At 38.3% G+C, this 12,174-nt stretch overlaps 1 protein-coding gene across 2 annotated transcripts in view; it reads left to right on the top strand.

The window, feature by feature from the left end:
• The window catches only part of LOC140282208 (pyruvate carboxylase, mitochondrial-like), a 254,267-nt gene that overhangs the window by 31,060 nt on the left and 211,033 nt on the right, over positions 1–12,174 (top strand). For both annotated transcript variants that reach the window (XM_072376794.1, XM_072376795.1), the window contains exon 9: positions 978–1,061. In XM_072376794.1, coding sequence (XP_072232895.1) covers positions 978–1,061 — 84 coding nt within the window. The remainder of the gene's footprint in view (positions 1–977; positions 1,062–12,174) is intronic.

The following is a 12,174-nucleotide window of genomic DNA, read 5'->3' as shown; positions in this document are numbered from 1 at the left end:
TCGTCTCAGAGCAGTTTTAATCATGCGTTTCATCACTTTGATCCTTTCATGTTAATAAAATTGTAAATGATAATCATGTTGGTGGCACTGTTCACGACAGAGCTTCTGGTCTTTGATTCTGTAAGGCTTAATCTGCCCTTGCCCTTGATCTTGGCTCTCTTTAATTCTAAGAAACAATAAGTCGTTTGTGAAAATGGATTTAGTATGGTTCAGTGACTGTTCATACTCTGAGTAGGTTTATTTTTCCAACTCAAACGTGGGTTATGTTTCTTTATACTGATTTAATTTCGTTTCAATGGACTGATTTGCGCTTGTGGAACTAAATGGATCGGCTCCCAACATGTTTAACTCAGCAGTCAGGCCAAATTGAAGGCATTATTGATTGTCATAAGATTTTCATTAGTAAAGCAGATGTGATAAATAATTTCTAGCTGTATGAATCGAACAAGAAAAATGGAATTAAAATAGCATTAACTAAGTGTTTGTTGGTAAAGTGCTACTTTTACTGTCTTTCAATTGTGAGCTAGGATGGAATTTGGTGATCCGAGTGCACTCTTACAAGCACTACAGAAAAGTCTGCTGTGTAATATAAACTACAGAGCAAATTGCAGTTTTGTGGAAAAAGGCCACTCTTGGTAATGAACCTACAATTATCTACCAACTGTGCAGTCTGCTGCAGCTACATGGAGCATTTTAGCATCTTCCAGATTATTGTCCCAGTTTCATCACCCACAGCTTTATTGTTTTAGTATATTATCTCACCATCACACACCACCTGCCTATGCAGTAAAGGCATTTGATAGCAGAGTAAAAAGCAGTGCTTTTAATGTCAGTGGGTTGTAATCTCATTGCACATTGAAGGATATCATTAGATCCAGTCAGCATCTTTTTTTATAGATCGTGAAGGTGACTAAAGCAACTATTAGTTGTTTCTACTGATAGTTGCACAATATCAATAAGCTCTTAATGTTTTTTAGGTGGTGGAGATTGCACCTGCATTCCAGCTGGACCCTCACCTGAGAGACAGACTTCACTCTGATGCTGTTAACCTGGCCAAACAGGTATGGTTGTTTGTGGCACGTTTCCGTCTCTGATCCCCTTTTTAGACATGGGATAATCAATGGCTTAATCAATCTGTGAAAATGTTGCCATTCATTTTGGTTTATAATTGGTTAAATCTCATAATCTTGCTCATAAAATGATGATGGATGATGAAGCTGTATCGGTCTGCAAAAGATTAGTGTTGTACCTCATTTGATGTGACTTTCAGTCAGTCATAGTTGTCCTACCAGTCATGTTGTCTCATTCACATTAATCTGACATTGTGTAAAACATCAGTGGAAAGGGTTGCTTTTAATTTCATAGAAGCTTGTTGAACAGGTGGTGTAATTGAGGGCTCTCTGGTTTCCTCATTGTGATGTTTTAATTTGTTTGCAAGCGTAGTTGTTTTTAAAAAAAAAAAAAAAAAAAAAGGTAAAAAGTTCTTTGTATGTCCAGCTTTGGCTGTAAGACAGGTGTGGAGTACGGTTCGAGCCAAAATGGGCCAGCTATAGTTTCTTGCCATTCTTTAGCTCGGTTGCAGTAAGAATATATTTAGGTGTCATGCCAAATGATGGTAGAGAAGAGTTTGGACAGCACTGTTTGAGTTATTATTTTTTGCTTTTTTTAAAATGCCAAATGAAGACCTGCTGCTACTATTTGCCCGTCAGTTGATGTGACTGAACAGAATTCAATTAGTTAATGTTCGGTCATAAGTAAAGGGTATAATTTCTGACATTAATTGGGTAGATGTAGGATGGATCCAGCAACGTTGCTCAAAAGTGAAGCAGACGCAGAAGTGGTTTTAAACTGATGGCCTCTAAGTGGTGTTTCCAAAATATTTCGGCTCCAATGAAATCCCAAAATGGTGTTAGTTTTACCCACTAGTTATGAGAATGTGATTAGCTGAAATGACTTCAGTGTGCTGGTGGTCCTTTATTGAAATAATTTCCCGGGTAGATAATGGACTTTGAAGACATATGCCTTTTTTTTTCCTTTTTTTTTTTCTTTTTTTTTCTCCATTTTAGTTTTAAGTATTGCACTCCCTCTATTTTGGCTCTAAAAGACCAAATGGACAATGATACCACTTATTCACCACTTATTGAAGATACTGTTGCTAAAAGCAGTTGAGGTTGTGAATCTGGTTTGTAATGCAGATATTTTGAAACGCTGACTGGTATTGATAAGTGCCACTGCAAAACACGTGAACATTATGGAGTATATTTAATGTTGCACAGTGATGGCCAACTGAATATCCACAGGGTCAAACCACTTTTTATGACCATTGTAAGGTGCTTGCTATGTTCATTGATTGGAAAACATGGCATGTCTGAAAAGGGTTTTGTCTGTCAGTGTTTCACATCATCAAGGTAGGTGTTGGCAAGCTTGATGTGCAGTTGGTGTTGACCATTAAGAAATCTGGCAGTCTTGAGGAGAAATGACTTCTTGAAACTGAAAAGGCCTTCCTGGTGGAAAATTACTCACTCAGTTGTATTCTGAACAAATATCCACTTCTATCAATTCTTTTCTAGTCTATAATTGGTTTGCAAAAGGAAAAAAAACAAAACGCTTTTGTCTCAGGAATTTGAATGTGCATTTTGTCTGTGACTCAAATGAGAGGAATTTACGGCTTTGTCAAACTGACAGTGAAACTGTCGTTTGGAAATGGGTGGAAATGGACGTCAGCAATGCAGACGCACTGAATGCAATTCTGGAAATGGGTGAACAGTCTTTAGGTTACACTTGTTTATTCTGCTTTTCCCTAGTAAAGGAAAACTTTTCTTGCAATTTAAAGCTCACCTTGTAGTTGGCCTTCTGAAATGATTTGTCTTGCTGTAGTGTTGCAGATGAGTTGGCTCAACTCTGACAGCATCACTTAAAAGTTGAGCCTCATTGCTCAGAGGAGATTTCAAGAAATGGCCTTTTTGGGTAATGGCCCTATTGAAGAATGGATGGAAGGGCGGAGTGAGAGGAGAAGATGGTGATTTGGCACAGAAATGACATTGGTGGTTATGTAAGAGAGATGGAAACTTACTCTTAGTGTCACCATATGACCTTGCTCGAGGAGTGACTTTTTTCTCCTATAAGTTATTGTATCGCAACCAAGGCTGCAATGCGTTGACATAATTGATTACGTAGTTTTATTCAAATGCATAGCACATATAGTTGTATCCCACTGTGTACATCCATCCCCAACAAATCTTCCAAAGTGTGGAATTTTACTTTAAGCGGAACCCTAATGAAACTTTGCTCAGTACCATTGCTTTCTATAAAAGCACAGCTGCTATGGATGAACATCTAAAGAAAAAGTATTTATCACAGGGGGTCCAATTGCTGGTTGGTATAAATGCCTGAGAGTTATCCTTTTGTGACCATCTGTTATATTTGGAGCAAATTCTGTTATAGTATTATTCGTAGAGGCTAGTATGGTTAGTATGGCAAAGCTACCAGTTTCAGTCGGTTACAAGTTGCAGTTTGTTTATGCATAGAGCTACTTAAATTACGGATTAATGAAAATCTGCATAAATTTTTCATCGTTGCCCTCTGTTATAAGTACAGCACACCTCTTTCACAGTGGCTCACTGATGCCATGAAAGTCTAAACAGACTCTGCCCGGCTGTGCGGATGTTTAAGTCGACTTAAGTCAATGTGATTGACAGTTTGTTCTCGTAGTTGCAACTCTAATCACAACATCCTAAAGCTGGTCTGCATAAAGTGACAAACCTAGTTTCTGTATATATTGAAGATCAACAGAGGTGAGCTCTCGTCAGTGACTTTCTCTGCACATTATTTGGTTCAAGAATAGCTCTTTAAATGGCAGTTTGGGGTTGCACGGTGGTGTGGTTGTTGACACCGTCGCCTCACAAGACCCCCTTGCAAGGATCGATTCCTGGCTGGGGCCTTTCTGTGTGGAGCTTGCATGTTCTTTGTGTGGATACTCTCTGGGTACTCCAGCTTCCTCCCACTGCCCAAAAACATGCATTTCATGTTAATTGGGGACTTTGAATTGACCATAAGAGTTGGAGACAAACGAGACATACAGGGTGACACTGTGGACTGACCTCTCACCTAATGAGATGGGCTCCAAGCTCCGCCCTGGCAACCCTAAAATTACAGTTGGTCGGTATAGAAAATGGATGGCATTTTGGACTATGGGTACCAACAGGAGTACTTCATGTACACGTGCACATAATTCTCTAAGAGTACAAGAACATATCTCAGCTCCTTCACCTCTGCCACCTGCTGTCTTAGAGCTTTTGCAGTTGCATGGAAAAAATTCTCTTGTTTGCAAACCTCACATTTATGATTAAGTAAACTACATCACTCTCAAACACAACGTATGGACAGCCTGCACTGCTGAATTCAAGTTGTGTGCACAGGATAGATGTAACTTGCTCTTAAAACTTCTGCCTTTCTTAATGTCATGCAAAAAATAATTGGTGTCAGGTAGAGGATGGTCTCAAGCAGTAATTTTTGGTCATAGGATTGAGAAAATTTTTAAAATAAATTAATAAAAATAAATAATGAATGAGGCAAAGAGCACAGAGTAGCAAATGATAAATTCAGTTCACCATCATTAATGTGAAAAAATAACAAAATAAGTGACTCATTAGCAGCTATATTGATGACTAGAAATGTAAATTGGATTGACTTGTGATCTATTTTTAAAAATGTGTTGGGTATTTGATTTGCATTTATTTAATTAAGCTTTTAGTAGCCTTCCTGGCATGAACTGAATGAGACCAATTTCATGTCTGAAAGAAGAGCTGGTAAAACTTTAAATATTCACGCTGTAATTTAATGATGCTTTGTGACAAAGTCTGCATCAAAAATATAACATTGGCATCAGTGCTTCTGCTCTCTGGCTTTACACACTCTACTAAAGGAATACTCTGGAGTTCACTGCAAGGCAAAAACATTTTGATTTCATTCCCATGCTACCAGTCCTTGGTGTACTGGATAAGCCCTCAGAAGTGCATTGCATAGCTCTACAAATGTGAACGAAAAGTCTTGCAGCTCAAGGACCAAACATGCAGCATTTTCACATTATCACCAGGGGTCTCACTTTCTCTTGCCCCGATCCTCTATTTTTCTTTTTCCAGTCTTTGCTTTCTCACCTTCCCCCACTCATGTTGTAGCATTAACTTGCCATATGACTGCATTTCACTGAGGCAGTCTCCACATTCCACTTAGAGCTGAGCCCAGCTTTCTGCAGGTCTTGAAAAATGCTCCCTAAACACAGAAGATGAACTTTAGTGGTTCAGATGCTGAACCACTTGGCATAAAGTCCCAGATTAGATTCCAAGGCGGACTGAACAGGGTACAATTTCTCTTCAGTATCCTCCTGGTTTTTCATTCTTTAGTGTTGGTTATTACAGAATACTAACGCATTAAGGAAGGACAAATTTAAAATGGTTAAGTCTCTTTTGAAATGCATTATACTGGTAAGGGAGGTTCAGACTGTTCCAAGGCTCAGACAAAATTGCACCACAACAACATCTTGACTTTGGTATTAATGATTTTTTTTTTGTGCTTTCACTTTCTTTAGTTTGTTGATGTATGCCAGTTGCCTTTTATTGAATTTTTGTGGAGATTCTGAAACTGTTGGAGATGAGATGCAGACAAAAATGGAGTAAATCAGGAGGGGGTTGAATGTGTTTTCATAGTGCTGTACTATATACACAATCTCTTCTCCCAGTTGCTCACACACCTGCTGTTTCTCAGCTCTTATCTCACCATAATGACATAGTGATGTCGCTCTTCATCTTCCCATCTGAATGTATAATCCATCCTCTGTTATCAACAATCAATTTGAGTCTCTAAGAGGAGGAGTACAGTCTTTGAACTCACTGCAAGCCACAACATTTCCTGACAGAATGTCCGGGAGAACAAAGCTGCCCGGCAACACTGACGGCAGCAGGAAGTTTACTTCAGCTTTTAGCAACAGGGTTTGAGCTTAGATTGGATATAAAGCCAGACAAGAAAATGAGAAATAACCCACTGTACTGTTTTGTGTGATCTGCTGCTCAGTTTTTTGTTTTTTCTTGTTGAGGAAAAGCTTTATTTAATTTTTATCCTCTCCCTTTAGTTGACGCTTTGATGCTTTCTTTGTGTTGTAAGGGGAAGTGCTGTGGCTGTGATTGAACCTCCTCGTGCAATATCCCAGCCAGTCTGGATTGATTTTTATGGAGTTCTATATCTCGCCAAAGCTTTGTGGAAGACGAATTATACAGATGTAAAATAACATTTTCCTTGTGCCAATATGTTTAGCTAATTTTATTGCTCTTGCATTTACGAAGTTGCAGTGACTGCACCACGAGTCTTGTGTAATTTGAGGAAAAGTTCTGTTTGTTGTTAACTGGCTGTGCATAAATCTGTAAGATAAATTTGTTATTTGACAACAAATAATTAGTTTGGTTTTGCTGGATCACTGAGCAGGAAGGCTGTCAATATTGAATGTCCTCCTTAGTTCTTTCAGCATCTAGCCAATATATTTAAACATTAATACAGCAGCAAACAACTCGTTATGTGGAGATATAGCCAGGTATTGCTCTAACCAAGTTGTGCACCCTCTTTCCCTCCATCTTGTGTTTTCTGCTTGTAAGTTATGTTTCATAACCTCTTGTGGATACATATTTTGTGCATGCAAGTCTGTCAGAGCAAGTAAAGTTTCAGGTTTTCTTCCACTTGTTTTGTTAGGACTCCCACAAACGGTGGAGTATGATCATAGTCGATGGATATTTATATAGATACGGATTCATTTTATTTTATGGGCTCAGAGTTGGATTTTTGGTTTTGGCTCAGCTGTTTTTGAGTTCTGCCTCTCTGAGACTCCTAATGGTGTTATAAAGTCTTATATTCCACCTTTTCAACGGAAATGTAGATGTGAATTTAAAAAATTTTTTATGGACAAAAAACAAACAAACAAAGATTGCACCAACCCTAAACTTTATAAATGCCACCACAGCTTATTTAGCCTTTTAAGATTCTGTCAACCTTAATTGAACCTTGATTTCTTTAATTGATAAAATACTGTTCACGGGATTCAAAAAGTAGAAGTAAATGTCCTGGACAGTCAACTGGGCACATAGCAAAGGTGTAAAATGGTGAAAAATCCAGTCGGCACTCTTTACATTAAAGGCTAGCACTTTGGCTTTAATGAAACGCACCAAACGATCTTGCAATGCGTTTCCTACCAGAGGACAACCACATGGCTGTAGTTGCTGCCAATCAGAAGACCATAGATCACTTTTTTCCTTAAATATTTGACTGATGCAGCATTCCAGATGCTTTACAAGAAGTCATTAAAGAAAGGATTAGGGTGTCTCTCAACATGTGATCTGTATATATCATTGCCACACAATCTTGTGTCATTGTAACTAAACAGTTTATCAAAGCTGATTGGCAGATAGGCCGAGCAGCAAATGAGCGATTGTTGTTCACTGCACATGACGGGAGGCTGTTTGTTTGAATTATTTTGTTCTTTTTGTGTTAGTGACAAAGAATATGCCAACGTGTTTATTGATGAACTACAAATAAGTTGTTGGAGGACACTTTTCTTTTCCTGTTTGCTCTTTTTCAGTACTGTGAAAGATGTTGGTAAATGTATACTTGGAGCTTTGAAAGTGCCAAGTTGTCACATGGTGACAGATGGGGGGAAAAAAAAAGTCCTGTGTAGGACGAAAAAAAGATGCATTTGCAACATGAACCCATTCTTGCAGCTCGTCATTTAAATTGAAAGGTTTGCTTAGTTGGATCACTTGGCTTCGTACACACCTCCAATATTGATTATGGAAATGGCAATGAGCTATAGACATGACTGCTGCCATTATGTAGATCAATTTGCTGTGGAAGGTTTTTCTGTGTCCAGATATAGTAAAATGACAGACCACGCTTTTGTCATTTTTGTACTGTGCTGCTGTTTCATCAGCATTTTGGATTTAATCCTGTGGATCTTGGAGCAGTCTTTAAATTGCAGTTTGGCCGCAAGCTCTGGCATTCTTCATAGGCCTCTGTCATGACTGTGCTTTGGCAGCCGAAGCTGCTGTGAAGGAAATGAGAAAATGCAAGTCTATGATCTGTTATGATTAAGCACTTAAAGCTGCTGTAATAAATTTGGTTTACCTGATTCCACAATTCAAACTTTCTTCAAGTCACAGTGGTGCATAAATACTCAAAGGGGAGGGAGGGGGAGGAAATCGGATGAGTATTACATCAAAATTGGCAATAAACAGTTCTTGAAATGTTTTGGTGCAACTTTATGGCAGCTTACCTTTGTCTGTGGGTTACAGACTATTTGTCTGTTTGTGATCAGAAAAACAAACAGGAATTTGCAGGTGACTTGCTCACCAGGTCTGTCTGTCTCTTTGTCTCATGGTAGATTTTATCATTTTAATCTCAAAACTGGGATGTATATTTAAATCTGCTGTGTAGCTGTAATTGGCAATTAATTTTTAGCACCTGTGTGGGTGATTAATGCCAGTTGAGGCCTTGTTGCATTTTTTAAAGTTATTTATTATAATTTTTTCATTGATGCAGTGTGCTCGCACAATTTAGATTTTATTTAGTTGGCTACAGAAATTGTCAGACATAATTTACAGTCTGAGCAATTGTGCATTTTCTGCTTCAACAGCTCTTTTTCCTCCATGTTTACTGTGACAAATATTTAAGATGTGTGTACAACTTGTAGTATCATTGGCGTCTCAGTGACTTGGAAGACGGAAGATAATTTGTTTTCTGCATTTTGCTTGTGTGCCTACCCCCCCCCCCCCCCCCCTCTCTCTTGAGAGAGCTGCTACTCAAAGGCAGAAATATGTTCACAATTTACCAGCAGCAGAGTACAGGTGTGAGTTTGTGGACCAGCATGATGGCAATCCTGTACATGTGTATAAAAAGAGGGGAAGCATTACAGATCATGTTGTGACATAAACATCAGATGCTTTGCTACAAGCAGATGGTGTTGGAAGTATTTAGGATACAGTGCAGGTTGCTCCTCTTTGGTAGTATTTGATGGCGTAGGTTTTTTTGTTTTAAATATATATGTATAAGACCCTTCTGTCACCAGCACACCAGCTCAGTTCTTCTCAACACAAATTGATTTCTCTCCGGATGATATTCTTTCTCAGTGCTTTTCAGGCTCATAATTGGAGGGTTGTGATCTTTTATGTGCGTTCACATTTATTTTGTTCTCCTCAGCATCAAAACTCCTGTGGATCCATATATTTTGTTAACCATGTAGTGACCTGGAAGCTCTTCCTCAGGACTCATAACAGCGGAGCTGCATTTCTTTAAGGTGTATGATTCCAAAATGGGTCTAAATGTAATTGCAGTGCATATGTCAACATCTTTCTTTCTACACCTTCCTACACTTTAAGACTTTGGGTTTGTTGACCTGCATGTTGCACTTTCAGGTAGCTTTATTTTCTCCTCTCTTCAATGAATGTTGCTCCTCGGATGAAAACCTTAAAATAAGTGACTATTTCAGCATTCATCCCCGTCTGATCTGTCCATGGCTTAAAAAAAAAGGAAAATCCAGATTGTTTTCCACACCGGTTTATATTAATGCTATGTTGTGTGACTGGAAGTCTAAAGATGTATTTTGTTTCTTTCCTTTAAAATCTGTTGGATGCTCTGATTTCCTGCTCGGCTCATCTGCGCTTTGCAGATTCCATCATAAATCGACATGTCTATATTGTCTATAGAGCATGCTTTGCTATGACTCAAGGCACTTCAAAGTCAAGGGAAGTGATTTAAAGGAATAAGGGATCAGGAGTCTATAAGATGCAAACTCATTTAAGAAAAGATGGAGTCCTCATTTATCAGCCTACTGTGCATTTGTCTGGACTATTCCGAATATTTGCAACAATGCAGACATCAAGTTATTATTATACCATTATTTAAGAATGTCAGGCTATAAAGGATAAACTAGTGAGGCTTCAGATGCCTCATGCAGCTTTACTTTCGCCTTGTGTGGTGATTCTTTTGCCTTGCCCTTCTGTAAAGCTCTGTGTACACACAAGTCTGTAAATTCACTGAGGGCGTTAAACGTGGAATTAGTTCTGCTGTCAATCACCATGTGAGTGAAGAGACGAATCATGTCCCCAGTAGACGAATGCACACAAACACAGGAGGGGCTCACAAATTCAGGTTGACACCTGGTCTCGGGAGGAGGTCAGTGTACTGTAAATAGAACTGCTAAGAGGCACATGCAGAGAAAGGCTAGTTTGTCTGCATGTTTGGTCTTTTTTTCCCCTTGGAAAAATAGTCCTGCATCTTTCATTCTTAAATTTTTAATCAGTAAAACAGCCATTTGGAAATGGATTAGACACAAAGCGTTCCCTTTCTTTTTAATGCACTGTTTCCAACTCCAAAGTTTTTTTTGTTTTTTTCTTAACTTTATTTATCATGCAACTTTGTTTTTTTTTTTTTTTTCCTAACTTCTGCTTTGAAACTTCTTTTGTCAGTTCTTCATTAGGGATTTTTTTTCTTTATTCTCATTCTCTTTGATATTAAATTCTCCTTTGTCTAAACAAATATTCTTTTTATTTTGGCTGTCTATTCAATCGGCAGAATAAGACTGCAAGAATGCCCAGTTCCAAAACAAATTTTTTTTTGGGTACCTGAACCTTACAAATCGGCAAGACCTCTTGACAGATGTCCTTTTTCTCTCAGTGCAGTCAATATTTGCATCTGTTCAGTGTGCATTATGTACAGGAGGCAAAGAAGGATTCTGCTGTGGTATGTGAAACACAGGCAGCATAAATGGGAGCAGTACTCTTGTATATCAGGGTGACATTGGCACTGATCGGATGGTTGCTATTTTGAGCATCTGTGGCTTGTAGCTGTATGTCAGACTGTTCATGTATGTGGCTCATCATGCCTTTTGAGTTTTGTTTTGTGGTGATTTCAGTCCAGTTTTAAGTGCAATGATGAAATGCATGTTGATAAGCGTGGTTACTTATAGTAGTCGGTGCATAAAAAGCTATAGCTTTGATTTGAATCCCACAGACTGGAAAGTCTGTGATTGAAGACAAATGGGTAGTTTATAGACTGACAAAGTAAGAGACTATTAACATAAGAGAGGAAAAAAAAGTGATAGTAAAGGACGAACTATATAGATTTTGGGGTATGGTAAATATTGTACATGCACCATGGCTTTCACTGTTAATTTGGAGTCGTTTGTCTCAAAACGTCTCATATTTTGTGATGGAATACTTCACAGCACTGCAACACATTATGGTACAAGGGTTGTCCACTAAGTCGAGATTATTCAACAACTTTTGAGCAAATGTCTATTTGCTGTCATCCGTTACAGGAACTTCAAAAATCACCTAATCATAATGATTTAAGACTGACCATCAACATAGTTTCTGATCTCAATTAAGTTAAAAAAAGAACATGTAAACTGCTAAATCAAACTGAAGATGACGTTTTGTCACTGTTTCTATTACTTATTCCTACCTTCAATGTTTAGGTTGGGGAGAATCGTACTGGCATGTCAAATGTGCAATGGTTGTGTAAAACATTGAAGCAGTGGGTGAAATTGGCTGAAAATATTACTTTTACTTTATGTATAAGATTGTTGAACCGTCTGTTATAAGGTTTAATCGTATTACAGCAATCTTTTACTTTATTTGAAGGCAGTGTAAGAAGGGAAGCTGTGCCATTACACAAAACTCATCCTTTTCTTGTTGGTTATTCACATCATATATAGTTTTGCTATTCAAACAAAACATATCAAACTAACACACTGCGTTGCATAAAACAAACTGGCAGCGGATAAGCCAAAGCAAGAACTTCAGTGCAAACTTTAGTGCAGTTTACTTTCATTTGGTTCAGAATGTGGAAAAACGACTGTGCTGCAGCTAATAATCAGAAAACCATGAAGATGGAAGTTTTGGACAGTGCTGTTGATTACTTATGAGATCAGTCTTGCTTCTCTGAGCAGCTGATCTGATGCCAAATGAATCTATCACTGCTGTCAGAGACCGCAGCAGTTAACTGTTGTGCGTTGTATAATGTTCTGTAAGTTACTTTTTTTTTTGTCAGGTTGCTGTTGCATAATGTGAAAGGACAGCATCACATGACACGACTGTGTTGAGTTGCCACCCAGTGAATGGAAAGCAGTCTATATCT

The sequence above is a fragment of the Leuresthes tenuis genome, unplaced genomic scaffold (assembly GCF_036924035.1).
Source record: "Leuresthes tenuis unplaced genomic scaffold, fLeuTen1.0.hap1 SCAF_22, whole genome shotgun sequence".
Lineage (NCBI taxonomy): Eukaryota > Metazoa > Chordata > Actinopteri > Atheriniformes > Atherinopsidae > Leuresthes > Leuresthes tenuis.
This window is presented reverse-complemented; position numbering and strand designations above follow the sequence as displayed.